Here is a 27,787-nt window from a genome sequence, read left to right on the forward strand (position 1 = left end):
ACTATATATGTCACTAGATGGACAGCGCGCTTCTCCGCGCCGCCTGCCTCACATTGTCACATGGCTTGCATATGTGATGAAAGGTCGGATAGTTTCAGATTTCGTACATAACTGGAGCGATGGGGCAGCATGCGTGTTTTTTCTTCTATCCTTGTGGTGTATTAGGTTTGGATTTGTTATGGCGCTTCATTGCGCCCCTGAATAAAATTTTAGCTGCTCAAATATCTTTTTGTCCTGTTTAGTACCAGGCAAAGAGCTGCTACAAGTATATTTTTTTATAAAGAGCTTTATTATTTAAAAGTTTAAGCACTACACCCGATCTACAAGTATCTCTAATATTTGTGGTAAAATCATAGGCCAATATGTTTCACGAACAGAGAAGCATAAACATCTTACAGATACAGCCTTGCCATCACTGACAGATATCTCGCAAAAACTACGGCATAGAAACAAAAGAACGGGCATGAAAAATCAGAAAAGTCATCGATTAGCAGAAAAACGGCAAAAGGTACCATACTTCAGCTGAACACTACTCACGTCTGTTCCTTATAACATCCCGCGTGGCACTCTGCTATAATGTTCTTTGATCTTTTTCTGCGAGAAAACATGGTTATCCTGAAAAACTATAGATGACACAAGGAAAATTACAAAACGAATACTAACAAAACGTTTGGAAAATGAAGAACACAAGCAGATGACAGGGATAAATCAAGCCAAGGATGAGGCGTGCCATGGGTATAAACCAAGACTAACAGCTGAGACCATTGTTGGGTTACACTGTTTTATATCTGACCAGTGAGAAGCTCAGAATACATTAACACACATGCATATGAAATTTGTATGCCCAGCTAATCTGCTAATCAGGAAGATTGCTGACTTTTCAGTTCTCACAAAAAAGTTGTCACTTAAATTCATTTAGAGCCTGCACTCAATTGTATTGGGCCAAAAAAAAGAATTGCTTAATTTGTGTAATGGCAGCTGATAAGACATAGTATATCGCTGCGCCAGTTAATTTGGATCGAAGAAAGTATTTTATTTTTCTTTCTATTTCTAGCTAGTAAATCTACGCAGCCTCCCTCTAAATATTTGTAGACTTGCACGGTCAGGGGCTCATTAATCGGAGGTGCAGGGTAAACTAAACTTGCTTGGTCTTGGCAGGGTAAACAATTGCTACCTGCCGGCTCTACCTACAAACTTGGTATGATAGGGCCTAATCTTTGTTGACACGCATATAGGTAAACCACACTTGCTTGGTCATGGCAGCCTGTTACATTGGCTGCCCTGTGCAAGATGGAACAGGCAGCTATTAGTCAGTAATGCATCCGGTGTTTCTATGAAAGGTTAATCTCAGCTCACCTAATATTGCGACCGAGGAGGGCACGGTGTCGCGTTTGTGACCCAGTAGACAGGTGAGTGAGTCCGCTACCTTGCGATGGGGATTAGCTGGAGTCTTCTTGCCGGCATACATCCGCGTGACAGTGAGGTCGCCGGCATGACACAAATCCTAATGTGGTTTATGAGCAGCAAAGCAGGAGACTTGAGACATATGTATACTTGATCTTGCTAATCAGACTCTCATACCTCAAACAAATTGAGTTGCTCAGACGCTGCGCCTTTTCTTGCCACGCCCTAGTGATGCTGCTCGTAAGTCACCGATGCTACATAGAGTTGCTCCAACTTGTTGTTTGGGGCAAGATTCATGTCATCAACTTTGACAGTCTTGCGTGTGCACAACAAACGAATGATGCTCTCCAGTTCACTCTCCATAACGGCATACTCGGTGGGCATGTGGTCACAATGGAAGAACCTTGGGACGGCTAACGTCTAGGAGTTGACACCATCCGGTACCCCTCGAAGGGCCATTGCTATGGCGGATGGTATGGGTAGAATTGATGGGCAACTGAAGGGCGGTGCAAATTAAATGTGTTGAAGGATAATCTGCCGCGATAGGTACACTGTATAATCGACCTGCAATAGATGGTGATTAGATGCAGTCAAGAGCTATTGTTGAATCAAGGAGCCAAATTCGTGTTGCTGCACTTGATGTCCACATGAATTCAGGTTTACATTCTTCAAAGGAATCCATGTTCTAATAATCTTCTCACTTTGTCTTTTAGCAGCCATGGCCGTGCAATATATAGGCCTGAGAAATGATGCATGACTTATATTTCAGTATATGCAACTAATTATATAAAATAGGAGTTAAATCCCCAGAAAAGCATTGGTATATGAAACCGAAAAATCAGGCTGTATCTATACGTCTATACATTGTTTGATTATGGAGTAAAAAAGCAGATCCCCATACAAGCAGTAGCAGAATTCAGAACCTGGAATAAACCAGGACGTTCCAAGGTATTATTACATTGTCGCTAATCACCAGTTGCATACCAGCGGAACAAAAGTAGTAAACCATTCATGTTGCAAGTGAACGCTTGAAGTGTGCACAGTAATTTTGATAGGCACTTCACATTTGATAAAAGTTTCAAATTCAATCGTGCAATTTTCTCACATGTCCTACCAAGCTAAGTGTGTTGCACAGAACCTCAGTAGAACCCTAAGTTGTTTCTTTCGAGCATAGGCTAAGCAAATTATGCACTCAAACTGAAATTCTATTCCTAACCGAAGGCGTGTAAACAAAACACAGTCATCATAAATGCACGCATGGTCGGCTAAATCTGAACATAATGGGTTAATGCTAAAACGGTTTCAGGTAAGGAGATTTAGCACAATAATTTCAGGCAGAAAAAGCAGATCTTGAGAGAGCTAGCTGGCTAAGTCTTCACCAAAGGAATCTATGTTACTGATTGTAGCGCAATCAAGGTCGAAATTACTCAAATTAGCGAGGGTGTAGACTGTAGTATCCATGAGCTTACCCCTAGTACGAAGAAGACGGCGCAGTCGGCAAAATGATCGGAGGCACGGCTCCATCGTGCAGAGGCGAATGTCAGAGGTCTGGAACTACGTCGTGGCGTGAATGAGCTGTGTCAGCACATTCTCCAACCGTGCATTCTTGTTGCTTGATGAGCCCTGGTCCTCTACGCCATCCGCCTCTGCTAGTGAATGCCTAGATGCACCGGCACAAGCTCCTCCTGCACAAGTGAAGAGTATTAGATGCATTTGGCCGGAGGTTCACACATTTCACGTATCGAAATATCTACCAAAAGTGTTGGTGGGAGCAGTCTCCAGTGGCGCTACATGAGCAACAGCTTATGAAGTATGTGCTAATCTGTGGCTCCTAGATTTGTTTCTTCTTAGGCGTTTGTGTTTGTTGGCAACATAAGTGCTGCCATCTAGTACCCAAAAAGAGAACATACATGAGCAGATAGATTTCGTTGCCCCATCCCCCAATCAACAGTCACCCGACCCTCCTCAGCTTTTTGAGCCCCATCGCAGTCGACTCCTCAAACAGAGAACCATATCATCTGCGACAAAGTGTTAGAGAAAGCAATCAATCTGAGTAAAATCGAAGGGAAAAAACGAAACGCATTGAAAAGAGGAAAAACCACAAACCTCCAGCGAAGAGGAGGAGCAGTAACCAGCAAGCCCAACTGCGAAGCGTCCCAGAGAGACGCATCCCAACGCTGCCGCCTGCGATGAAAATGAAAGCCTAGGAACCACATCACCACCAATAACAATCCCACGAAAAGTTGAGGTGTGGGATGGCTGCTCCGAAGCAGCTGCGTGGGAGAGCGTATGGGGGCTGCCGTCGCCGTGGTTGCAGATACTAATGGAGAAGGGCGTTTGTCTCGCGGGTAGAGAGGAATCGAGATGGGGAAGCAGGGTCAGGGAAGAGCGATGTGGGAGGGCGAGGGGAAAGATGGTATTTACCCTAACTATGCAACCCTTGTCAAGTCCATAAAAGAGAAAAAGGACAAGGCTTTGACAAGAAAGGAAGCTTGCTTCACCAAAAATCAAGAGGCATGCCGCAAGGATATTGAGAGAGCTTTTGGTGTCTTGCAAGCAAAGTTTGCAATTGTCTGGGATCCTGCAAGGTTTTGGGACAAAGAAACTCTTGTTGATATCATGACATGTTGTGTGATTCTTCACAACATGATCATTGAAGATGAAAGAGGTTTGAACTTGCCATGTTTCTATGACAATGTTGGCACCCAAGTGCAGCTCGAGAGGAACCCTGATCGGATTGAAGCTTTTCTTGCAGCTCATCGATGCATTGAAAATGCCGAGACTCATCACCAGCTCACCCAAGAACTGAGTGATCACCATTGGCAGTTGCATGGCCAATGAGTTATTACATTCATTTCCCATTGTTGTATGTGTGAAACATTCATTTCCTATTCTTGTATGTGTGAAACATTTGTTATTTGTTTAATTCTTCCATTAGAACATTTGTTGACATTTCCGAAAAATATTATTGTAATAATTATGAAAATTATTGTGTGATGTAAAACATTTATTTTATGTGAATGTTGTGTTGGTTCTAATATTCAATTTGTCAAAAAAAACCCTGTTTTGAGGGGTTGAAAACTCGTCCGAGCTAGCAGACCCCGTATCCCCACCCCGTAAAACAGAATATTCTGTTTTACGGGGTGGGGATACGGGGTCTGCTAGCTCGGACGAGTTTTCGGCCGACGAAAAGTGAATACAGGCCCTCTACTCGTGTTTTAAAGGACGAAAAATACGGGGCCTGTTAGACATGCTCTTAGCATGCGAGAGGCACGGGGATCGATACCCTGCATCTCCACTTTTTTCGATCTATACACCTCGCATCCGTTTCCTTCCCGTTTCTATTCTTTCTTTTTTTGGCGAGGAACCATTCCATTTTAAAACTGCATGTACCATCGTGGCTCCATATTTGGCCATAAACCCACACGCACTGACTGCTCTGTGCTTGCTCGGTGCTGACCAAGGGTGTGTTCGGTTCCAGAATCAGAGGGAACGGAATGGAATGGTTCCATTCTAATGTCATGGGATGGTTCCGACCTCGTGTTCGGTTCAGAAAAAGTTGAGGAACGGAATGGTTCCGTTTTCTGTTCGGTTCTAGAATCGCACAGCGGGACAGAACGGTCTAAACGTGATTTTTTTACCCAATTCAAAATAACACAGGCCTAAACATGATTATTTTTGTGCAAATCAAAATCAACAATCAAAACGGGAGGAGCATGGTCCGGTCGTCGCGTGTGCTGGGCCGTCGCCGTGCGTGCTGGCCGCCACCACGCGCTGGGCCGCCACCAGCGGTGCTTGCCGCCGCGCGTGCTGGTCGCCGTATGCTTGCCGCCGCCGGTGTTTGCCGCCGTGCATGCTGGCTGCTGCCGAGCGCTGGGCCGCCGCTGGCCGTGCTTGCCGCCGCGCTGCTGGTCGCCGCGCGTGGTGGGCCACCGCCTCGCCGCCGCGCGCCGGCAGCCGCCGCCCGGCCGTGCTTGCCGCCAGCGCGTTGGTCGCCGCCGCGTCTGCTGGTCGCCGCGCGCGTGCACGGCCGCGCGCGCGTGCTGGTTGCCGCGCGTGTCGGGCCACCGCCTCGCCGCGCGCCGGCAGCCGCCGCCGCCGTGCTTGCCGCCGCACATTGGTCGCCGCGCGTGATGGGCCGCCGCCGCGTTTGCTGGTCGCCGCCGCGCGCTGGCAGCCACTGCGTGTGCCTGGCCGCTGGGCGTGCTTGCCGCCGCGCATGTTGGCCGCTGCCGCGCGCTGGCTGCCCCGCCTGCTGAGAAGAGAAAGAGAGAGAGAGAGTCGCAGCGCAAAAGAGGATAAGGAAAGAACGAGATGATTAGCGTCTGCCGCGATCTTTTTTTCCGTTCGCTCGTTGATGGTTAGCTGCTCGTTCCTCCGGATTCTACCAAATCGGCCGGACGAGTTCATTCCGCATCTACGCGGAATATTCCATTCTGCGGAACTACTTGGTTCTATTCCTCCTACCCAACCGAACACAGGAACCTGTGGTAGGTGCGGAACCATTCCGTTCCATTCCACCTAATTCTGGAACCGAACACACCCCAAGTGACCAGCCTAGAGCGCGGTAGGAACAGCAGCCAGCGGTCGCCGCTTACTGCTGTAAGGTGAGCACAGATCAACGCATGAATTGTTCCTGCCGCTGCCTCCCGACTGATGCAGCACGATCGATCCTCACGTGGGGGCATCCAAATTGAGATTTCCGGCCAACCGTTGTGTGCCGGATTAAATATGCATAATCGAGAGGACAAACCCCTCTTACATGGGCTCACAATGTACCTACTTGTACGACAGAACAAAGTGCATATGAACTTCAACAGAGGACAAGTTTAGGGTATCTCCAGCGGTTCGCTATATTCCGGTCACAAAAAGTAACCATCTATATCTCTTTAAGTTGGGCCGTGGACACGAAATCGGTCTTCCAGCCACAATTGATCGACTGTTTGTGTCGGATAACCCATTGGCCCGACGCATTTTATGTTCGCAAGTTTTTTCCATTGATAGATAGAAACATTTACCATATGTTTTGGGACATAATTTGAAACAACGCAAAATGAGAAAACCTAACTACTGGGTTGTGTTGGCCCCTATCTTTTCGCTGCGAAGAAAGAACACCCAGTCACCCAAGCTAGATAAATTGTAGGGTTAAATATGGTCCTTGCCTCTTTGTTGCGATATAACCCTCCACTAGTCGCTTCAACTGACACTCGATATCTTAGCTGCAAAGAAAGAATGCCCTAGAACTCCGTCGACGTCGTCACTGTTGTCGTTGTCTTCGTCGGAGTCGTCCCTATGGTAGTGACTATGAAATGATGAGTCTTCGAACACTCTGACGCTCATGTCGCCTTCGTAGAAGAAGTGCAACATGCATTCCGACCTCTAGGAGTTGGCTTCCCGTAGGTTCATATGCCGGCTGGCTCCTGGTCATTGAGAAATTCCACAAACTTGTCTGCAAGTCTCTTTCTACGAAAAGGGTCGTAGGTGATGTGGACGACGAACTCGAATTAATTGTCGTGTTTGCACTCCGACTCCACAGGCGAGGGCGCGGGCAACGACGAACGTGTAGATCCAGCACGACTGCACCTAACCCGGCCGCGACGGCTATGACATCGGCCCATAGGATCCTGATGGGATTCGTAGCATAGAAAACAAAAAATTTCCTACCGCAAGAACGAAAACCAAGCCAAGATGCAATCTAGAAGATGGTAGCAACGAGGAGATCACGAGACTAACCCTTGAAGATTTCCAAAGCCTACGAGATTAGATCTCGTTGTTGCAGAAGATGATCACTTGCCGCTTTCAAAAGCGCGTAGAAGATCTTGACGGTGCCACAGTCGGGCAGCACCTCCATACTCGATCACACGTTCGATGTTGATGAAGATTTCCTTCTCCCCGTTCCAGCGGGCAGCGGAAGTAGTAGATCCTCCTCGGAATCCCGGCAGCACGACGACGTGGTGGCGGTGGTGGTGGAGATCTCCGGCAGGGCTTCGCCAAAGCGTGTGCGGGAGAGGTGGTGGAGGAGGGCGGCTAGGGTTTGGGGAGAGGGGGGCGCCGGCCACTATGGGGTGCGGCCAAGGCTTTGGTGTAGCCGGCCCCCTCCCCTTGCTCCTCATTATATAGGTGGAACCCCCAAGAGTTTGCCTCAAAATCTTCGAATAAGACCCCAACTCAAAATTGCCATATGGACGAATCCTACTTGGGGTGGGACTCCTCCACTTCCTTGGTGGGGTGGCCGGCCCCCTATGGTGGAGTCCACCTGGGACTCCTCCTCCCTTAGGCTGGCCGGCCAAGCTAGGTGGAGTCCCGGAGGGACTCCACCTTCCATGGTGATTTCTTCCGGACTTTTCTAGAACCTTCCATAAATGCACCGGATCATTTTCAAACTTAGAAAATGACTTCCTATATATGAATATTATTCTACGGACCATTCCGGACCTCCTCGTGATGTCTTGGATCCCATCCGAGACTCCGAACAAAACTTCGAACTCCATTCCAAATTCCATATCTACTTAAACGACATCAAACCTTAAGTGCGTCACCCTACGGTTCGTGAACTATGCAGACATGGTTGAGACTTCTCTCCGACCAATAACCAATAGCGGGATCTGGAGATCCATAATGGCTCCCACATATTCAACGATGACTTAGTGATCGATTGAACCATTTACATACGATACCGATTCCCTTTGTCACGCGATATTTTACTTGTCCGAGGTTTGATCATCGGTATCTCTATACCTTATTCAACCTCGTCTCCGACAAGTACTCTTTACTCGTACTGTGGTATGTTATCTCTTATGAACCATTCATATGCTTGCAAGCTAATCAGACAATATTCCACCGAGAGGGCCCAGAGTATGTGTATCCGTCATCGGGATGGACAATATCCCACTCTTGATCCATATGTCTCAACTCATACTTTCTGAATACTTAATCCCACCTTTATAACCACCCATTTACGCAGTGGCGTTTGATGTAATCAAAGTACCCTTCCGGTATAAGTGATTTACATGATCTCATGGTCGAAGGACTAGGTAACTATGTATCGAAAGCTTATAGCAAATGAACTTAATAACGTGATCTTATGCTACGCTTAATTGGGTGTGTCCATTACATCATTCATCTAATGACATAACCTTGTTATTAATAACATCCAATGTTCATGATCATGAAACTATGATCATCTATTAATAACAAGCTAGTTATACAAGAGGCTCACTAGGAACTCCTTGTTGTTTACATAACACACATGTATCAATGTTTCGGTTAATACAATTATAGCATGGTATGCAAACATTTATCATAAACATAAAGATATATAATAACCACTTTATTATTGCCTCTTGGGCATATCTCCAACAGATCCATCATGGAGCGCGTGGGGAGAAGGTGGATGGCGAGATAGTGTAGGGGATTGGGGAGGTAGCTACGGTTGTGTGAGGGGGTGATTGCGCCAATGACCCATTTTATACGCCGGAGCCAGACAAGGGGGCGGTGGCGCGCATTAAAGCTGGCACGCATGGCTAGGCCTAGGGAACCTGCATCACTGCGTAGCCATTGATTTCACTTGGCACGATGAGGAAACGACGCCACCCCGCCACTATTGCCGCCTGCGTAGAAGACGAAGCGAACGAGGTCGGTCTTAGTACATCTCAACGGACCACCCGATCACTATGCGTTGGGCCCCTGGGCTGGGGGTATACCCAAATTTTGTCCACGCGAACATGAATGGTTACTTTTGGTTTGTTTGCGTTGAGCCGCTGGAGATGCGCTTATAAGGAAGAACGAGTTCAAGAGAAGAACAATCGAATGAACACGTGCCATTCTTTCAGGCCAACAACATCTATATGTTGCTAATCACACGGATTCCAGCCGTTTGCTGTCGCCCAAAGCTCGCATGCGCCTCCAAAGAGTTTTCTAAGCAGGCATCTCAAGTTTCGCCAACGTGTTCAATATGCAAGAAATATGACATTATCTATGATCACCTAGTCTTATACCCTGGAAGTATGATTTGTTCCTCGCTTTATAGATAGCCTAGCATAGAGCATCACCACCAATATCCCCACCAATATGACTATAGATTCTGTCCTCAGCCCAAAGTAGATCGGAAACAAGATTTTGTGTGTGTTTGTGACAATAAAAGTAGAAAAGCATTGTTGGTATAGCTCACAAAAAACAAGGCACTGTGTTCATAACATATCTGTGCCTATGGGAGCACCCACAACCTTCCAAACATATTTCACTAGAGGACACGAAAACAATGGATGTTTTGGCCTTTTGTTGGGTTTCATGAGCATCACAAAAAAGACGGATATCATTTTCTTTATGCCCCTTTTAATTAAGTTGTTTCTAGGCTTTGATTTCTAACAACTAACAAGAAAAATTCTATACGGAAATTATCCCTCCTCGATCAAAGATAAAGATAGAAAGACTTCGTTCAAGACATACCAGACCTTGGTAAAAAATGCCGTTTTGCTTTCCACATTGCTAGAGTTTCTCGAGATCTCCAAATCTTTAGACAACTTAAGCTTCTAGTAAAAAAAAATGGGTTGAGACTTGTATTTTGACTAAAAGTTGGATGATGTAAACATGAAAAGATTTACATAGGGTTTTAGTCAAAATCATATTGATTTTGACTAAAAGTTGGATAATATAAGTTGGACCGGCCAGATGGGGGCCCGTCTAGCTAGTTGGCTAGCTGATGTGAGGATGACAAGTGGTGCCTCAGATGATGATAGAGAGATGTTAGCATGTTCGAGTTTTTCTCATGCTACATATGTTCTTCAACATGTCGTTTGTTGCATAGACATGAGTTCTATAATATGATGATTTTGTGCATTTATAGCAAATGATTTGATTCATAATGTTCCAGACTCGAGTGTTTTTGCACTGCTACATGTATTGTTTTACCATCGATGTTGCCAACGCTCCACATCTTTTTTAATGTTTTTTTTTTGCAAATACATGTGGGTTAATTGCCTACGTGTTTAATGGAAGCTTTCATCACCCGACTTCTACATTTATAGATACATATAACTCATACTAGCTTATAAGCCAACACTGATCGCAAAAAGTGTCCTAATTAAAAGGTGTGACATGCCACACATATACAAAGAAATGGCCTAATCATAAGTGTGATAGTCCACACATAAAACCACAATACAGCCTATTTAAATAAAATATAAATATGACACACGTCACATCACACACTCAGAAGCTTATGCGCCTCATATTTTCCAAACTAGGACATGAACTCCCTAGTAAGCCATTTCAGCCGTTGGGGGCCAATTTCCACCCTCTCCTAGTATCACGTACATTGTAGTTTAGCTTATGATGGCCAACAAAAGAATAAAAAGCAGATTAGGGATCGCCGCCTACTGCTAACGTTTAAAGAGATATTACATGCCATAGGAAACTAAGACATTTTTTCATCGAGATCAACTAAATGGCAACATGCCAGACCAAAGCCAACCATGGCCAACGCCAACAACAGCAAAAAAAACTCATCAAAAGGAAGCCATCTATCTCCAAGGACTGGGAGGGTAACAACATCGATCATGCAACATCTCCAGCATCATTGTTCTCTCCAGGCTTCTTATCCTCCAGACGAAGCAAATGACATGGGTCAGCGTTTCCAGGACCAGCACCACGTCCCGCCGAAGCAAGTCTCAGAAGATTGTCAGCTCCAGCTTGAATGTCAGCAGCATCCTTCTCTCCATGAAGCCCTGCCCGCATTTCATTCGAGAGTGGATTTTGTACACCCACGCATGGGTGTGGGTGTTTCCGTCACCGTTGATTGTGCTTTGAGATTCGGATAAAAAGAGGAGAGAGAAAGGAATCTTTTCATATACTATGGTGGGCACGAATCTCGAGGAATAAATGAATGGTGACGGAAACACCCACACCCATGCGTGGGTGTACAAAAGTATTTCCGCATTTCATAAACACATCAACATAGCTAATTAGTTCACATGGTGAAGTTATCGGTTTGTTTTCGAAACATGCTCTGTTTCTCAACTTTCAAATAGCCCAGCAGATCGCTGCCAAGCCAGCAATCTATGTGTTACGGCTGGTGGGGGGGACAAATTTCGGAAACCACCAGAAGAATTGGGAAAAACTCCCCGAAACGCGTGGAAGAATTTATGGCAGTAGCCACAACACTCTAGAAAAATTTAGCAGCATCATAGCCAAAGAATAAATGATTGATAGTCTCGAGCTGACATAGTCGATTCCCTGTCCAGTTACGTTTGAGCAAATTGTCTTTGGTGGCAATGGCATTGTGCCAGGTTAACCAAAGCCAGATCTTTTATCTTTAGGGAAATTTTGCTCTTCCACGGGTAGCGAAATGATCTACCAATCTCATTGTTGCAGTGGTGTTTATAGACCAACTTAACAGAAAATTTGCCACCCTCCCACAAACCGACATGTCATCCGACACGTGTGCCCGCGGCGCAATGGATCCGGTCTCCTCAACACGTGTGCTCGGGCACGGCTATCTGCAGCGGTTTTTTTTCTTTCGGGCACGGCTATATGCAGCGGTTAACCTTGGGTACTAGTGTATCCACCACCGCTGTGTGTCTCCTCTTCTCCCCGCAGAGGCAGAGCAGGCTCGTGCTCGCCCGCCGTTCACCACGAACCGCACCACTTCGCCCCTTCGCGCCGACCACGGCGCCATGCGCCGCCCCACCGCGCGCCACGGCGCCGCCGAGCTCTGCCTCCGCGAGGTCGGCGACCTCCTCCCCCGCCGCTTCGCCCGCCGCGCCGCCGCCGCCGAGGTTGCCCTCCTTCCCCATCCCTGTCCCCACCCACTCCGCTTATCTCCCCCCTGATTGTGCTTCGATCGATCCATCGCCGCCGGAGCGGATCGGCGTAGCCGCTAGCCAGCGATCGGGCCCGCCGGTTTGTTCCATCCGCGTTTTTTTTCTTTCTCTTGCGGGTGTTCAGTTCCAACCGAGGCCGTGGACTTCTGTCGGTTTAGCTGGGATTCAGTGCGGGATTGGTTCGGACCACTGCTCATGTTAGGGGATGCAATTTTCTTCTCGAGTTGGTGCGCGTGGATGGATCACCGTCATGTACTCTCTACTATTCTGCTCATTTCTTGCTCGTCACATCAAACTCGGTGGCCGGGCTGCAGGCTTGCAGCTAATGGGTTTTCATGATCGGGTAGTGAGCAGCAACAGTCTTATTAGTTTGTTACTGAACCAAAGAATCATCAGTACAGAACGGTTGATCTTGGCCTCTTGATTTGGCAATCAGCAGGGCCTGAACTAAATATACCTTGATCTGAATTCTGAACTGCTTATTAGCTCCTTCCTCATCAAGTAACGAGTAGACTAACTGATTGGCTAGTGTGTGCGTTTGTTGTACTCTGCTACTTGCTAATGCAAGCGCTGTCATACAGGATCTCGTAATGCGCCTCCAGATTCACAGGAAGCTCGACAGGCACACGGGGTGCGTGAACACGGTGGGCTTCAACGCGGACGGTGACATACTCATATCGGGCTCCGATGATCAGAAGGTGATGCTGTGGGATTGGGACACCGGCGCAGTCAAAATGCAGTTCCATTCAGGCCATGGTGACAACGTGTTCCAAGCGCGGTTCATGCCTTACACGGATGATCGCACCATCGTCACTTGTGCTGCTGATGGCCAGGTACATGTGTCATGTTCCCATTTGATACGCGTTTCATTTTTTAGATGGTGATAGTAAGTTCGGAGGTTACAATCTGTTCGATGCAATCAGGTGAGAGTTGCAAAGGTCCAGGATGACGGGGATGCACTTACTACATTGCTTGGTGAACATGATGGAAGGGCTCACAAGTTGGCTATAGAGCCTGGAAGCCCTTATATTTTCTATAGCTGTGGTGAAGATGGCCTTGTTCAACATGTAAGGACGTCAACCCCCAAAATAACTCTCCTGTGCGCACATGAACATTTTATCTTTGTATCCCCTGTCCGCACACACATGCTACATTTATCTCTGTATCCGACCCCTTTTAATTAGCCATTTCCGCTCTTGTGCAGTTTGATTTGAGGACAAATACAGCAACAGAATTGTTTGTTTGCAGAAACTCTTTGACTAAATCAGGATACTCCTCTCATGTCCACCTTAATGCAATCACAATTGATCCAAGGAACCCAAATCTTCTTGCAGTTGGAGGAAGCAATCCGTTTGCCCGTGTCTACGACATCCGTAAATGCAAGTGGGATGCGTCATCTGATTTCGCTCAACCATCTGACTGTTACTGTCCACCACATCTCATTGGCGATAGGGGTGTTGGAATAACAGGATTAGCATTTTCTCACCAGAGTGAGTTGCTCGTATCTTACAATAACGAGAATATTTACCTCTTCCCTAAAAATGGAGGGCTGGGACCCGACCCAAAGCCGTCTGCCAAGGTTGAAGGCAGTAAAGGGTCCAAATCAACAATGTTTACATCTGGTGAAGCTGTTTATCATCCTGTACCTCAGAGATATGTTGGGCACCGCAATTGTGAGACTGTGAAGGGTGTGACTTTTATTGGCCCGAATCATGAATATGTTGCCAGTGGGTCAGATTGTGGTCGGTTATTTATTTGGAGGAAGAGAGACGGGAAATTCTTACGAGCAATGGAGGGTGATGAATGCATTGTCAATTGTATTGAGCCCCATCCTCACACTATGACGATTGCAAGCAGTGGAATTGATAATGATGTGAAGTTATGGACTCCATCTGCCATTGAGCAAGCACGGGTGTTAAATGTTGAGGAGGTAAACCTCCTGGCCATCTATATGTGTCATTATCATCTCAATTTCCAGTTATCATTTTGAAGAGCTGACTCATAGTAATTTGTTTATTAAAAAAGAAATCATTTTGCTTCATCTATATGAACCATTTCCATTAGTATATTCATCTCTATCAACAATTCAGCATCCTTTGCCCTTGAAATGCAAATTATATCCATTTACCAGCATTCTTATTTGTCTTAATTTTGGAGAGAACTTAAATGTTCTTGTGTAGATCTTAAGTTGGAAACTTTGCTCTTTATATCATGCCTGTATGTTTTAGCTCAATGTTCTTACAAAAACCAAAATCTATCGGGTTTTGTTTCACATTGTTTTCACTCTTCTCTTCCAGTTGAAGCCCCGAAAGAGAAAAGCAAAGCTCTGGCACTTTGCCTTACCGGAGGAATTGGTCATGCATGTGCTAGCACGACGTAGGCAACCAGCAGCTGGAGAAGATTCATCGGAGGATCTTGAGGACAGCTCAGAATTGCTTAGTCTTGTACTGCAAGCTGCAGACAGGGATAACTCGTCTGATGACAGTGATGAGGATGAAGAAATCTCTGATGGCTCCGGATCTAGAGCCAAATGATCTGCTGTCCTCTGGGAATATTGCAAAATTGTACATATACAATAATAATAATTTTAGCCTGTTGAATGGGTGATAATAGTATAAGTGTGCCTATGTACCTTGCGACTCTCTTCTGTGTTATAGATATGTGTTCTTAAAGGATATTTTGTTGAGAAGGTTGAAATGTTGATATGGTGTGCAGCGTGTGCCAGTATCTCCTGAAAAATTCCATTGGAGCTCCTTCTGTAGCACTTGTTATTTTTTTATTTTTTTATACAAAACAGAAGTAAATACTATACTTTCAAAAAAACCTTCATCGTGGTCTCACATGTCTTCACAGTCCCATGCTTGTGTGAGGAAGCTTGTTTGGTTTATTTTCACTTTGTCAGTTAGGCTCTTCTTGATTCATTTCCTTTGCTGGTTAAGTTATAATGGTCTACCACAAATGTTTGCATTCCCCAGATTTTGCAAATGAGAAGGTGAGCAATGAGCTTTTGCCAGGCAGTGATGAACTGGAAGGTGCAGCACTGCAGCATATGAAGTTAATTTTCTGTTCTTGCTCTTGTCATTTATGAACCATAATTACTTCATGTCTTGCTTATGAATTTGGTTGATACATTCACCACTAGACAGCGCATTGTGTGAAACGTTGTTTTTGGTTTTCTCTGTTTCCGACCTAGTAGTTTTTGTATGGTAGTGAAAAACATTTCTGTATGAGACTTAATCAAATGCTGAGCACATTCTATTCTTTGCATGGATTTCCCTGCTGGGATTGCTGATGGAGAGGATGCGAGGAATGGTGTTCATAAGTAGTGTTATTTGGTCATTTTAGAAATGAAGGCGGCACTGGCTACCCTGTGACCTGCATAGTCCCCGTGGGCGCTGTGATCGGGAGTCTCGTGCACCACCGGCCGCAAGGACCCAACCGGAGTTGATCATCCTCGATAGTGGCGAGGACTAGATTTCTATGGTATCTAAGTTTTAGTTTAATTTTATCTTCATGTACCAGTTTCAGCCAATTTATAATTAATTTCTTGCGAAATTGTCAAAAAAATAAAAATGAAAACCAGTGTCAGCACAGGCAAAATGCGTCGCGCCGTTAGGTGCACCGTGTGGACATGGTCCGGTTATTATCCAAGGCGCAACCCAAACCCAAACGGACCAAAACGGACACAAATAATGTCCAATTTGGGTCGTCGTGTTGGAGTTACCCTAATCTCTAGATGTATGCTTCAAAACTGCTTATTTTATAAGTAATTTAATATTATCAATGTGCAGCGGAGCATGGACCGGCAGCCTGGCACAATGAACATGAATTTACGGAAGCGGCCCTGGATGTAGTTGGGGAAAAGAGAAAAAGAAAACCCCAGATCTAACAGGTCAGTGGCCCGCTTAATTTCATTCATATTCCTCTCATTTGAATATCATGCTTGTTAGGACACACCGTATGACTGAAAAATTACCATCAATATGTAGTATAGAAGATTCTTACACTGTGTAATCCTGGCTACTGTTATCACATCATTACTGATTATTCTACATGTGATACATGTTTTTTTTGGGTGCAAAAGGGCCCCCTTTTTCTTGCACAGAGATAGTGTTAACTATCCATATTAAATGTTGCATAGTGGTTTACTCCAAGCTTTACATTCCCAACTAATTAGCTATGTCCAACAGTCCAAGTGTCAACTATCAAATACATTTTACAGACAAACTGGAACCTGCTTCTACTATTGATTCTTTAGACCACATTTTCTGTCGTAATCCATTGGCAAGGATAGAACAGCTACCTAAGTTGATCATGGCTATTGATGGTAAGTAAGAAAGAGGATATTATTAGCATTCTAGATTTCTGTCATCTGTACATGGACACGTATTCACTTGTTCTTCTATTTGTTATCTGGCTGAACTTCTGCTGGCCTCATATTAATGCTCATTATAAGTGCTACCAACTGCAAGGAGTACAATAGAAAATAGAAGTCAATATGAAGTTCATAGAGGTTCATATATATATATCAAGAAGTATCTGAAAAACAACAAGGGAAGACGAGGTTCGAATTCTGCAGCAAAATAGTTGGACCATGGTGATGGCATATTCAGTAGGGATCCTACCGTTGCAAATCCAGCACAGGCAAGACTAAAACCTTTGAAATTGAAAGGTGCAGTTTCCGATAGGAACCAGGCTGTCAAACCAATGGGAGAAAATTTATCGTTAGTAACATCTTTGGCTAAGCGTGTGGGCAGTACATGAGAATGGAAGAAGTAAGAATGTCATGAAGGACAACTTGTTCTGATCAGTAGCTGCAAAAGTAAATATAATGACAATGCTTACCCGTGAGGGGAGTAAATACTAGAGGAGATATAACACTTGCAGTTGAGCTGATTCCTGTGATACAACCTTGAACCATTCCCTTGAATAAACATTGCAAAAAAAGTTGAAAAGAGAGTATCTGATATCTTAGGGGAAATAAGCAACTTCATTTTGTTTCTGAACAAAATATATGATTTAGTACCTGTTCAGAAGGTCCTACTTTTTTTGATACAATGCTCCTTATCTGTAACAATACATTCAGTTTAAAAAGTATTGACATGGTTCCATTAACCGAAAACAGAAAGTGGAGATCGGGCACTGATAGGATATATTACTACTTACACAAGGGCCAACCAAAATGCTTAGAATGACACAGCTTGCAGCAAGATAAGGTACCTTCAACAAAACATCAAATTTAGCATGACTAGTACCAAACAATTGCGCATCATTTACTCTACTGTCATTTGATCTGTTGCATACCCAGAATGACCATGCAATGCTGTATAGGAATCCCTGCAGCATCCACGCCAGATCAGACCAAATTGGCAAATTATTCTTGCAAGATAGTTATATTCAAAAACACTAAGCAGGACTATGCAATAATAATCCCCTTACGTGCACGCAGCTCCCTAGAAGTGCGACGACGAGTAGCTTCTGCTCACCAAGCTTTGGTGCTAGTAGAGGCATCATGGTCAGCTGCATAGATCATAAATCATAAACTGCTTTTGGTGTGCCCAAGTAAAATCTGAGCGCAGAAATGGTCATAAAGTGACGTCGTAGGGAAACATTGCTAAATGAGCTTGTACCTGTGAGAAACTTCCCATGATGCTAAAAATAAGCAGCAAATTTGCATACTGGTTCTTGGTATAGTGGAACTGCGCCTTCAGAAAATACTGCATTTGTAATTGTACCACAAAAGACAACAGCAGAAGCATATTCAGATATCCATCCAGTATAGTTGAAAAACATGCAAGGCATAGATTGTTAATGGTTTCAGATTACTGAGTTCTATATAAGAGGAATTTCAGCGTAGAATTACAACATACAGATCTGTTTTACAAGTTTTACTGGAAGAAAGGGAGTACCAGTAATGCAGTTTGCAGGCCTGTTTCACCAAGGCTATGGAAAAATGTGATGACCGCTGCTCTCGTGAAAGTCGAGCTGCAAGTGATTTGCGGGAATTCAGTTGGTAATCTGAGGTAAATATCATGGTACATTCCCTGGAGAATAGATGGCAGGAACTGTCTATTATTTTTTTTTCATAGAAGAGTGTAGCATGGTTCAGATAATTTTATCATCGACTTGTTTGTGGTCAGGTGAACTATCTGAAGCTAAAAGTAGATCTACTCAGTGCTAACTGCTACGCACCCAATGCAAGGAGTTGGTAGGACTGAACTGATGGAGTTGGCAAAGTCTTAGTAGCCTATTGTTTGTGATCGTGGATTCGTGGTGAGCTAGTGAACATAAATACAACCTGTCCGCTTACTTGAAAGTTCAGAAAAGCATGTAGTACCTGCTGGTAAGAAGGGCCACCATCTCCGACAGAGAGGGCGCCTTCCGGAGAGGCGGGAGCCTCGGCGACAACTCCTCGGTACTGGAGGAAGGAGCGAAGAGCAGAAGGGAGGCCTCCTCGTCGCGCATCAGCGAAGCCCCACGGTCCGTCTCCTGGACGAAGGCCCTCATGTACACCGCCGCAGCAACCGCCGACATCGTCGCCACCTGCAGAGCACAAGGAATCAAGATACAAACGCAGCTGCCAGGTGTGACCCATGAGCCAACCAGTACGAGGCGCCACCTTCAGCTGCAGAGCACAAGGTATGTACCTGGAACGTAGAGGATACGGAGAGGAAGCGGGCCGCGATGGTGCCCGCGACGAAGCCAGCAGTGCAGACGCCGGAGAACACCCCGAAGGCCACCGCCCGCTGCGCCTCCGGCACCTTGTCAGCCTTCACATTGCAGGAAGAACGTTTCAGCCCATGATCATCCACGCCACGAGTCCAGGTGAGCTCGACTGGTTGACAAGAGAGGCGAGCTGCTTACCACATAAGCGAGCGAGAGGCACATCATGGCGCCCTCGGAGACCATCGCCGTCAGCGTCTTGGCGACGTAGTAGGCGTAGAAGTATGGCTTCGTCTGGTTAAACGCCAGAATGGCTAGCGGAAGGGAAAGAAAAATGTTAGCTAGTATACCACCTGTGGGAGATGTGAATGATTCAAGAGTTTACCCAATGGGACGATGGACAAGGTTGCCGGGAGAGCGAGCAACGCCTTGCGACCATATCTGTCGGACAGGTTCCCGACGACCGGCGTCACCACGAGTGCCCCGAGGCCTGTGATCTGCAGCGATTTTAAGGTACCCCTACGGATGAGAACCAGATGGGCGTGGTGCCTAAGAATAGCTGAAGATAAACCCTGGACTGTGCACTGGAAACCAGATGGGCGTGGTGCCTAAGAACAGCTGAAGATTAACCCTGGAGCAACCTGGCATCCCCTTCCGATGAGATCATCAGGAAGATTTTCAATGCAGCTAAGGTCGTGAATACTGGAAATGGAAAGAGCTGCTACTTCTGGACAGATATATGGGGTAGAATAGTTGATGGGATTGCCCCGGATGTTTATCAGCTTATTCATCCTCTCTCGCGTGCAAGAAGAACGGTCGCTGAAGCATGTGCTGAAAGTAACTGGATGAATGATGTTAAAGAGCCCATTTCGATTCAAGCTTTCATGCAAGTCCTTGATTTTTGGGATGAACTCGGCAATTTTCAGATATCCCCGAATAGTGAGGATACTTGGATTTGGAAGTGGGAAACCGATCGGTTCTTTCTCGGACAAATCAGGACATCTTGCTCACTTTGCTACTAACACGTGCTTATGCCAACGTGTTTTGGGGTAGAATCCGGATAGCAGATCGCTTGGCAAGAAGAGTTTTACCGCATAATGATTGTTCTGTTTTATGCAACTCTGCAAGAAGTCGTTCAACACCTCTTCATGCAATGTGCGGCCGTTGATATAATCTGGAGCAGTGTGCTGCTGGGCTGGTCTCTCACAAGCCATGCCCAATACCAGTTCAACCCTGAAACTGAAAGGCTGGTGGATGCAGGCTAGATCAAGAGTACAAAGGAGAACATAGGAAGCACCTTACCCAAGTATTAGGAGTCTGATAATTCTTACAAACCGATCCAGCTAGGCAGCTAGTACTTGACCAATTGAAATCTGACGCTGCATCTTGGCTCTCAGTTAGTCATGGTCGTTTCACACCCCTTCTGTAATTTTTCATTTTCTTTCCCTGATGGTCGTAGGTGCTGTTTAAGTTCAGGCCGTTACTGTGCTTTCGGAGTTGTGTGTTTGTAATTTTGGCCTCTATGGCATTTTCTTCTTTCTAATACTCCTAATACTCCCTTGTGACATTCTTTTCGCGATGGAGGGAGTACTATATTGCATACATTTCTCCTGCGTGGTTGATTTTTTTTTTTACAAAATGAAGTGTCACCGACTCACGCTGTCACGGCTAATTATGGTCTGTGATGATTTTCACGCTAGCTTCTACTTGTCCCGTGGTGCTCACAGTCACATATTCTGCTAGGTCCGCCCATGCGCCAAAAGGAGTGTTGGACTCACGCTGGAGCGTCCCATCATCAGTGCACATGAACATCCAAACAAAAAGTTGACGACACGTCTCGTTGACGGGAACCTCCACACTTCCAAAGACAAATACAGTACATGGTAACTGGAGATCAGATCGTGGTACTAATTTCAGTTTTTTAAACCGTTTTGCTAATTTCCAGTCGATTGACAATTAAGTTAGTGCTTGGTCAGATTCTCTTGGATTTGATACGAGTGGAGAATTTTTGCTCCTTTTACCTGCAAGAGGCGACAAAGTCTCTATACCGTCCAGCGCCAACAGCGATCCACGGTGCCCCTTTCCTCTGCTAGGGTTTCCTACCAACGGTGTTTTGATGGTAGCGATACCGCTGTTTAAGGTGTTCCCAGCTCCACCCCATTCCGGTGGTTGATCCGCTGGAGGTATCGATGAGTGTGGAGTTTGTTTTTACCATCAGCACCATCCGAAGCTGGGGTTTGTGGCCATGGTCTGCGCACGAGGTGACACTAGCAGCGTAGGATATCATTCGTTGTCTGTGACGGCATCTTTCTTCAGCTCGCGAAGTTTCGTTGCGATGGTGCGACAACCAGGGACGAAGATAAGGGACCGGAGGGGACCTGTCCCCCCTCCGTCTCATGAAAGATGTCTTAGGTTTGTCTAATGTCTAGACAATATGCAAATTTAGTTTGCACAAAAGGTGTTTTCTTGGGATATTTTTCATTCGTGTGCTCAAACAGTCACTCTGGTGTCTTGTGGTGTGTTGTGCGTGCGTTGTAAGCTCGCTTATCGAATGGATGGCACGTGGCAAGCTTTTCAAAGGAAAAATAGTAGGCTGCTTTTTGCAAGTGCTGGTTGTGTTGCGCCCTGTCTCATTCCTCCCCTCTCGGGGCAAACCTCACCGAGAAGAATAGAGAAAGGACACAGAGTGAGCTAAGCATAGAGAAAGGCTGAAGAGTGAGCTATGCTTTTGGTTGGTTTTCCTGTCTAGAGAGTTACTATACTACTCTTTGTTAATGAGATGACGCTGTTACTGGGTACCAAGGACTTTTTCTATCCCAACCTGGGAAGTAATGCTCCTAGCTTTTGACACCGGAGAGAGTTGTAAAACGTTGAAAAGTGTGTGGTCGGTGCGACATTTACAAGGGGTGGTCGGCCTGCCTGTTTGCTTGCGATGGAGGTCGTTCCCAAAAGCGAGATCTCGGGTGTGCGTGGTCGTATCGCCCTGTGACGCAACGGGCACACCGAATCAGCACTAGGCTGCTAGCTCAAAGTAAGCGATGTGACGACGACAGAGTTCGTCACCGCTCGCCGGGAAGACGGGTATTTGTGCCGTGTCTTGGCTCTCGAGAGACGAAAGCGAAATTAAGAAAAAATAATATACGGGAACCCTAGGAATCGGGAGATTTTCCCTTGTTCCAGACGGTGGACACGCATGTGCATCTTGGTTCTTGGAAGCATGTCCATGTGGAGGGTTAGCTGGTCTGATTACTGATGGAGGAAGACGTCCATAGTGGGGCTTCCACTCTCCCCGTGTCACTTCATGCCATCCCCGTGTTCCTACGAAATGCTCAAGCGGAAGCAACAGGAAGTTAAGCAACCTACAGCCACACTGACCCGATTTCTGCCAGGAGAAGGGGTTAGCAGGCATGCAGCTTGGCCCTTGTCATGCAAGCAGGAACTAAAACTTAGCTGGATCGCCTGAACTTGACTGAAGCCTAGCTAAAACAGCATGCGCATATGAAGTATGAACGGAGAAACGGATACAGTTAGAGAGTGTGTGGGAGGGAGGAAGAACGTACGGCTTGCTGGAGTCCCGTGAGGTAGATGGCGAGGGAGCACTGGTCTTGGCCGGGGCAGAGCGCCGCCATCGTCACGTCGACGATCACCGGCGCCACCATGAAGGCACCGACGCAGAAAAGAAAAGCGAACACCAGCAGGTGCCCCAGCCCCGCCGCGGCCTCCTTCATCTCTTCCCGACTTTACCAATCGATCGCACTCTCCCCTCCCTCTTTCTCTCCTCTGCTATGCTACGTGACGTGCCTTTCTCCCCACTCACCGGCCTCTCCCCTCTTTATATGTTTCTCCAAGCTACATGTGTATGTATGACACGGACATGCACAAAGGGTAGCTGATTAATTGTTTGTAATCTAAGCACTAGTGACATATCAAATCTTTAAAGAGATTCACCGACAAGGCAGGAAAAGAAGCAGAGTAAATAAGGGTAGCTAGACCATATACTGGAATACAATTTCCTTGAAGACTAGTACAAAGAAATAGTGAGGCCAAGTGGAGAGACTGATAAAGCATGTCACAAGAAAAGCGGTAGCCTGGTTCCCTCTCAAGAAAAGAATATGTTTGCTCTCACACAACGTTCGTTGAGACTAAACAAGATGCACAGGAACCGCTCTTTCCCGTTTACAGGACCTCCACATATATCTAATTCTCTATGGCGAAAACATTGAGCAATTTCGTCAACTACAGTTTGCGACCCGTTCATTACTTCATCACACATATGTGGAAGTTTCACATAATATATGGACGTGTCTAGGGAGCAATCGGAGGCTGGTTAGTCTAATCAAGCCTTCATCCTAAATAAATATAGAAAGTTTGCACACGGATGACATTAAATGCACATTACTACATGTAACTATTTTTTAAAAAAAGTCATAACTCATACACCGTATGTCGGAATTGTGATCCATTTTCACCGTTGGTCCTCTCGCGCCAAGATCTTCGAAACTAGATATCATTTATATATGTTTCGATAAACTTTTTTTAAAAAGCAACTTAGTGTTGTGGCAAAAGCAACTTAGTACAAAGAGTTGCTTACATTATTATTTTTTGTATTTTGCAGTACAATTATTTTGTAGGGGACAATTTAGTAATTTGCCATTGCAAAGTGCAACTTAGCTCATGTGTGATAATAATAAAAGCGCCCTCAAAATACAACTTAACACATGTTTGAAGCAATAATTTGCAGTCTTCGTGGAATCCGATGCCGCGAGGTACAACTCCACCTCGACCCAAAAATCAGCTCTAGGGTATACAACTTAGCACAAGTGTGAAGCAACAATTTACTATCTATGAACGTGCCTAATGAAATGTGTGAGAAAACAATTTATTGTATAAAAAATACAACTTACCTCCTATATGAAACAATAATACCGCCGAAAAAATACAACTTAGCACATGTATAAAGAAACAATTTGTTGTATTTGTGGAAGCCACCACCACAAGTGAACACTCCACCTCGATCAAAGCGGATGTGGCTGGTGTTTTCTTGTTTTAGCATACAATTTTGCTTTGTTTCAGTTACAACCTAGTTGGTAAATGGATGCAACTCGGGATAAAAAGCAACATGTTGCTAGTGGTGTTTTAATTGCAGCCATGCCGGGGTATGCAACATAGTAATAGGTGGTATACAACTTAGCAATAGCGGGGTATCTAACTTACCACTAGGTGGTATACAACTTTACAATAAAAGGGTATGCAACATAGCACTAGGTGGTATACAACTTAGCAATAGCAGGTATCCAACTTAGCACTGGGCGATATACAACTTAGCAATACCAGGGTATGCAACTTAGCACTAGGTGGTATACAACTTAGCAATACGAGGGTATGAAACTTAGCACTAGGTGGTATACAACTTTGCAATACCAGGGTATGCAACTTAGCACGAGGTGGTATACAACTTTACAATACCAGGGTATGCAACTTAGCACTAGGTGGTCTACAACTTAGCAATAACGAGGTATGCAACTTAGCACTAGGTGGTCTACAAGTTAGCAATAGTGGGTATGCAACTTAGCACTGAGTGGTCTACAACTTAGCAATAGTGGGTATGCAACTTAGCACTGAGTGGTATACAACTTAGCAATAGTAGGTATGCAACTTACCACATGTGTGAAGCAATAATTTAGAGGTAATAGCATCGCACATAGAACAACTTGCATGGTGGGAGCAATTTCATACAACAATAACTTGAAAAATGTGGTAAGGTATTACACGAACTTGTAATCGAGGTGCAAATCAGTACAAAACTGATCTAGACATGACACGTGGCAGCGTATTTTTGCGAAAAAAACCTAGTACAATTATCCATTGAACTCATGATTAACATATTAATCGCATAATACTAGTCTAATCACATATCCTAAAATGACTACACTGTAGTAGGAGTTCTTTGCCCTATTCCAGTTTTCCAAGACGCGAGTTGACCCGTACTTATCTTTCTTCTGCCCGTTCACAACTTGGCCACCGGAGCAGTAACACCACGCCTGCCGATCCGACCATGCCATTCGTGGCACATGAAAGATCCGCCCATGCTTCCCGCCACACCTGGCCGACACAGCCGACGGAGTCGTTGCACCCAAGTAGTCGATGCGCCTGACCGCTCCGCTCATGACCATCGGAGACTTAGCCGTCGGAGCCGCTGTGCTGGCATCGTCTGCTACTTTGCTGCACCTGGCCGTGGGAGAGAGGAGCCCTAGAGAATGGAACTGCTGCCAGAATGGAGAGGCACCACCGACCCACGGCTTCCCACGCAAGCAAGATGTCATCGCAGGCCGGCGAGCCGAGCACATGTAGCAGAAGCCTACGGCGCTGCGAGACTCCAATTTAGCGCCTTCCAGTTCCTCCGTGCCCTGCTCTCGGTTGCCCTCCTTTTTCCCGGCGTTCCGCGAGGCGTCGTCAATCAGAGCGGGCGCCCACGATGGTGGGCGGACGCCTGCATATACGAGCTCCCCAGCGGTTTTCTGGCACCTTGCGGAACTGTGTATGTCGCCGTCCTCGCAAGGCACGACCGCCACCCCGCGATGTGGACAGCCACCGGAGCCGGCCAGCCGGGGATCATCCGCCGTACTTTCCACTGCCCTGTCCGATGTCAGGCACCACCGCCCCTGTATGTCCCCGCGGACATGGAGGCAGACGACAGCGACGTGGTGGCGTAGAGCCGGCTCGTGTGCCAGTCCGCAGCCGACGCTTTGGATGTGAGCCGCGCGCCGTGCAAGAGTGACTGCCCGATGAAGGGGAAAAGAGGAAAGGGTCATAATTACGAGAGAAAAATATGTAAGGGTTATTTGTAAAATTATTGTTGCCACGTGTCATGTCTATAACAGTTTTGTACTGATTTGCACCTTAATGACAAGTTTGTGTACTACCTGATCACATTTTTCAAGTTGTTGTATGAATTCGCTCCCACCACACAAGTTGTTGTATGGCTGGTGCTATTACCTCAATAATTTAGGCTAACAAACATGACTTAACAAAGTGATTTGAGAACAGGGATTAAACAACTTAGATTAAATGATGTAAACAACTTAAGTATGCTGAATAAGATAACTTAATTAGAATCAGAATAGAACTGAGGAACTTAGGCTGGTGCCAACGCAGGCGCGAGCGGAGGCGGTACCGCCCGGCGCGGGGAGGGAGAGAGGGGCGACAGGGCAGCGCGGGGCGCTGGCGCCAGGCGCTATCGCCCGCGCTGGGGGCGAGAGGGAGGCGATAGGCGAAGCGAGAGGCGGGCGGCGCCGCGGCAAGACGGGGCGAGAGGCGGGCGAGAGGGAGGGGCCGGAATCGCCGACAAGCGGCGCAGAACCAGCGGCGCAGACGTCGCCCGATTGGCGCAGAAGAGGCTCCCCGGCGGCCGGCGCTTGGTGGAGGAGGACCAGACGTCGCGGCGGAGCCAATGGCGGCGGAGCCAGGGGCGGCGAGGGCCATCCTGGCCGCCAGCGCCATCGACGGCCACGACGTCGACAAGCAGCAGCTTGGCTGCGTGCGTGGAGAAGAAGACAAAGGGGGTTTTGCAGAAAACCCCCTGGACTTTAGGATTTGCTTAGAAAAAATAAAAACATGGTAGGATTTGGCATTTTAGGGTGTTTTGAGCCAAATTTTGAGGGGCTTTTTGCACAAAAATTTAAATAGAGCTGGCACTATTTTATGATGTAATCGGTAACAATTTTAGTTCAATAAAATAATTTCCTTGCATTATTTATATTGTTGTAATCTGAAAATGAAATGCTGATGTCGAGGAGAGAGAAAAGCTGACGTGGAGGAAAGAGAAGTAAACGACACTATTTATAGCAGACTCCAAGCACCGTGAGGTGAGAGTGAGAAAAAAAGCTGACGTGGCGGGTGAGAGTGAGGCTATGCATTGGCACCGGCCTTAGTTGACGGGGATAAAAACAAGCAATTAACAACTTAATTAAGTAAACTGAGGAACTGAATGAGTAATTTTTTTTGCAGAGAACAAATCACGAGAAGAGCTCACATCGAACAAATCGGAGGACGAGGGGGTGGGGTAGAAGAAACGTCCGTCAGCCGCCGGTGCTGGGACAAGCTCAGGTCACCGGTGCTGGGACAGGCTCAGGTCGCCGCCTCTAGCTCCGTTCTTCCGGTCGGTCGGGCGTAGCGATAGGGGAGAGCTAGGGATGTGCAACAGCGAGCCCGATGCAGCTGCGGGAAGCCGGAGGCGAGCCGAATCTCGACCGGAGCAGCTGGTGTGGCGGGTGATTTGGGGGACAACTCGGTGACACTTGAATTCGGGGCATGGCGCTTGAATTCGGGGCGTCGCCGGCAGGGACCAGGACACTGGCGGAAATATTAGGCGGCGGAGCTCCTCTGTCGCGGCGGGGGTCCTCTTCGGCGGCAGCGGTGAGGGCCACCACTGGCGCTGGTAAGCGCCGGAGAGAAACGGAAAGGGGATCGATGGGGAGATGCGCGTGCGTGAGCGGATGTGGCCAGGTGGGACCTCATGTGGAAGCTGTAGGGACAATCAGGCGCGACGCGTCGATCCGAGTCGAACGGACGGACACAAATTGAAGGCTCGTTTTGACAAACTGGCCACTGTGCACTTTTTAGCATTTGGGTAATATATTAGGGCTTTTGCTTTGGTATCCTCCCCTTCTTGGTCGGGAGGGGAGGGGAAGGACACCGAAGCACACCTATATTTGATTGTTGGACCCCACTACGTAGCGGCGCCGCACGCAACCTGGTCCTGTGCGGCGGTTGTATCTATCCCGAAATAGCATCTCCCGCCTACTCTCGATCTCCTGTCATGCCTCGCTAGACCATCTGACCACGGTCAGTGTGCGCGCCAGAGATATGTTTGGTGAAAGCATACATGGACAAGGGACAAA

General features: G+C 46.5%; 2 protein-coding genes and 1 long non-coding RNA gene across 6 annotated transcripts; 1 reads left to right on the forward strand and 2 right to left on the reverse strand.

Annotated features, from left to right (window-relative positions):
- Nucleotides 1–321: 321 nt before the first annotated feature.
- LOC127307817 (uncharacterized) lies at nucleotides 322–3,812 on the reverse strand. 3 transcript variants are annotated; one of them, XR_011743492.1, is made up of 6 exons: nucleotides 3,511–3,812; nucleotides 3,315–3,422; nucleotides 2,874–3,089; nucleotides 1,582–2,143; nucleotides 1,357–1,504; nucleotides 322–594 (listed from the first exon to the last, which is right to left on the reverse strand). It is a non-coding gene; the product is annotated as an uncharacterized lncRNA (long non-coding RNA). The 3 variants fall into 3 exon arrangements; XR_011743495.1 differs by having other exon boundaries at nucleotides 322–1,504; nucleotides 1,582–1,968; XR_007855867.1 differs by having other exon boundaries at nucleotides 322–1,504.
- An 8,149-nt stretch (nucleotides 3,813–11,961) lies between these two features.
- Nucleotides 11,962–14,913, forward strand: LOC127307796 (uncharacterized). Its single transcript, XM_051338575.2, has 5 exons — nucleotides 11,962–12,179; nucleotides 12,806–13,057; nucleotides 13,148–13,291; nucleotides 13,429–14,154; nucleotides 14,522–14,913. The coding sequence occupies exons 1-5, from the start codon at nucleotides 12,078–12,080 to the stop codon at nucleotides 14,756–14,758; spliced, it is 1,461 nt and encodes a 486-aa protein (XP_051194535.1). The 5' UTR covers nucleotides 11,962–12,077; the 3' UTR covers nucleotides 14,759–14,913.
- Nucleotides 14,914–16,185: 1,272 nt separating this feature from the next.
- On the reverse strand, nucleotides 16,186–22,703 carry LOC127307803 (uncharacterized). Of its 2 annotated transcripts, XM_051338591.1 has the most exons (14): nucleotides 22,448–22,702; nucleotides 19,273–19,384; nucleotides 19,089–19,201; nucleotides 18,872–18,994; nucleotides 18,562–18,767; nucleotides 18,134–18,209; nucleotides 17,855–17,941; nucleotides 17,664–17,744; nucleotides 17,529–17,561; nucleotides 17,391–17,444; nucleotides 17,251–17,292; nucleotides 17,070–17,148; nucleotides 16,850–16,920; nucleotides 16,186–16,689 (listed from the first exon to the last, which is right to left on the reverse strand). In XM_051338591.1, the coding sequence occupies exons 1-14, from the start codon at nucleotides 22,613–22,615 to the stop codon at nucleotides 16,627–16,629; spliced, it is 1,308 nt and encodes a 435-aa protein (XP_051194551.1). In that variant the 5' UTR covers nucleotides 22,616–22,702; the 3' UTR covers nucleotides 16,186–16,626. The 2 variants fall into 2 exon arrangements, with proteins under 2 accessions (XP_051194551.1, XP_051194544.1); XM_051338584.1 differs by lacking the exon at nucleotides 17,391–17,444 and having other exon boundaries at nucleotides 17,445–17,561; nucleotides 22,448–22,703.
- Between the last annotated feature and the right edge of the window lie 5,084 nt (nucleotides 22,704–27,787).

The sequence above is a fragment of the Lolium perenne genome, chromosome 1 (genome assembly GCF_019359855.2).
Source record: "Lolium perenne isolate Kyuss_39 chromosome 1, Kyuss_2.0, whole genome shotgun sequence".
Classification (NCBI taxonomy): domain Eukaryota; kingdom Viridiplantae; phylum Streptophyta; class Magnoliopsida; order Poales; family Poaceae; genus Lolium; species Lolium perenne.

Excerpts from the sequence above, each read along its gene's own strand:
- LOC127307796 (XM_051338575.2), top strand. The coding sequence starts at position 12,078 with ATGCGCCGCCCCACCGCGCGCCACGGCGCCGCCGAGCTCTGCCTCCGC. Across the intron at positions 12,180-12,805 it reads GCCGCGCCGCCGCCGCCGAG|GATCTCGTAATGCGCCTCCA; the intron begins GTTGCCCTCCTT and ends GCTGTCATACAG. Across the intron at positions 13,292-13,428 it reads AAGATGGCCTTGTTCAACAT|TTTGATTTGAGGACAAATAC; the intron begins GTAAGGACGTCA and ends GCTCTTGTGCAG.
- LOC127307803 (XM_051338584.1), bottom strand. The coding sequence starts at position 22,615 with ATGAAGGAGGCCGCGGCGGGGCTGGGGCACCTGCTGGTGTTCGCTTTT. Across the intron at positions 17,745-17,854 it reads TCATGGGAAGTTTCTCACAG|CTGACCATGATGCCTCTACT; the intron begins GTACAAGCTCAT and ends TGATCTATGCAG. Across the intron at positions 17,293-17,444 it reads AATTTGATGTTTTGTTGAAG|ATAAGGAGCATTGTATCAAA; the intron begins GTACCTTATCTT and ends GTATTGTTACAG.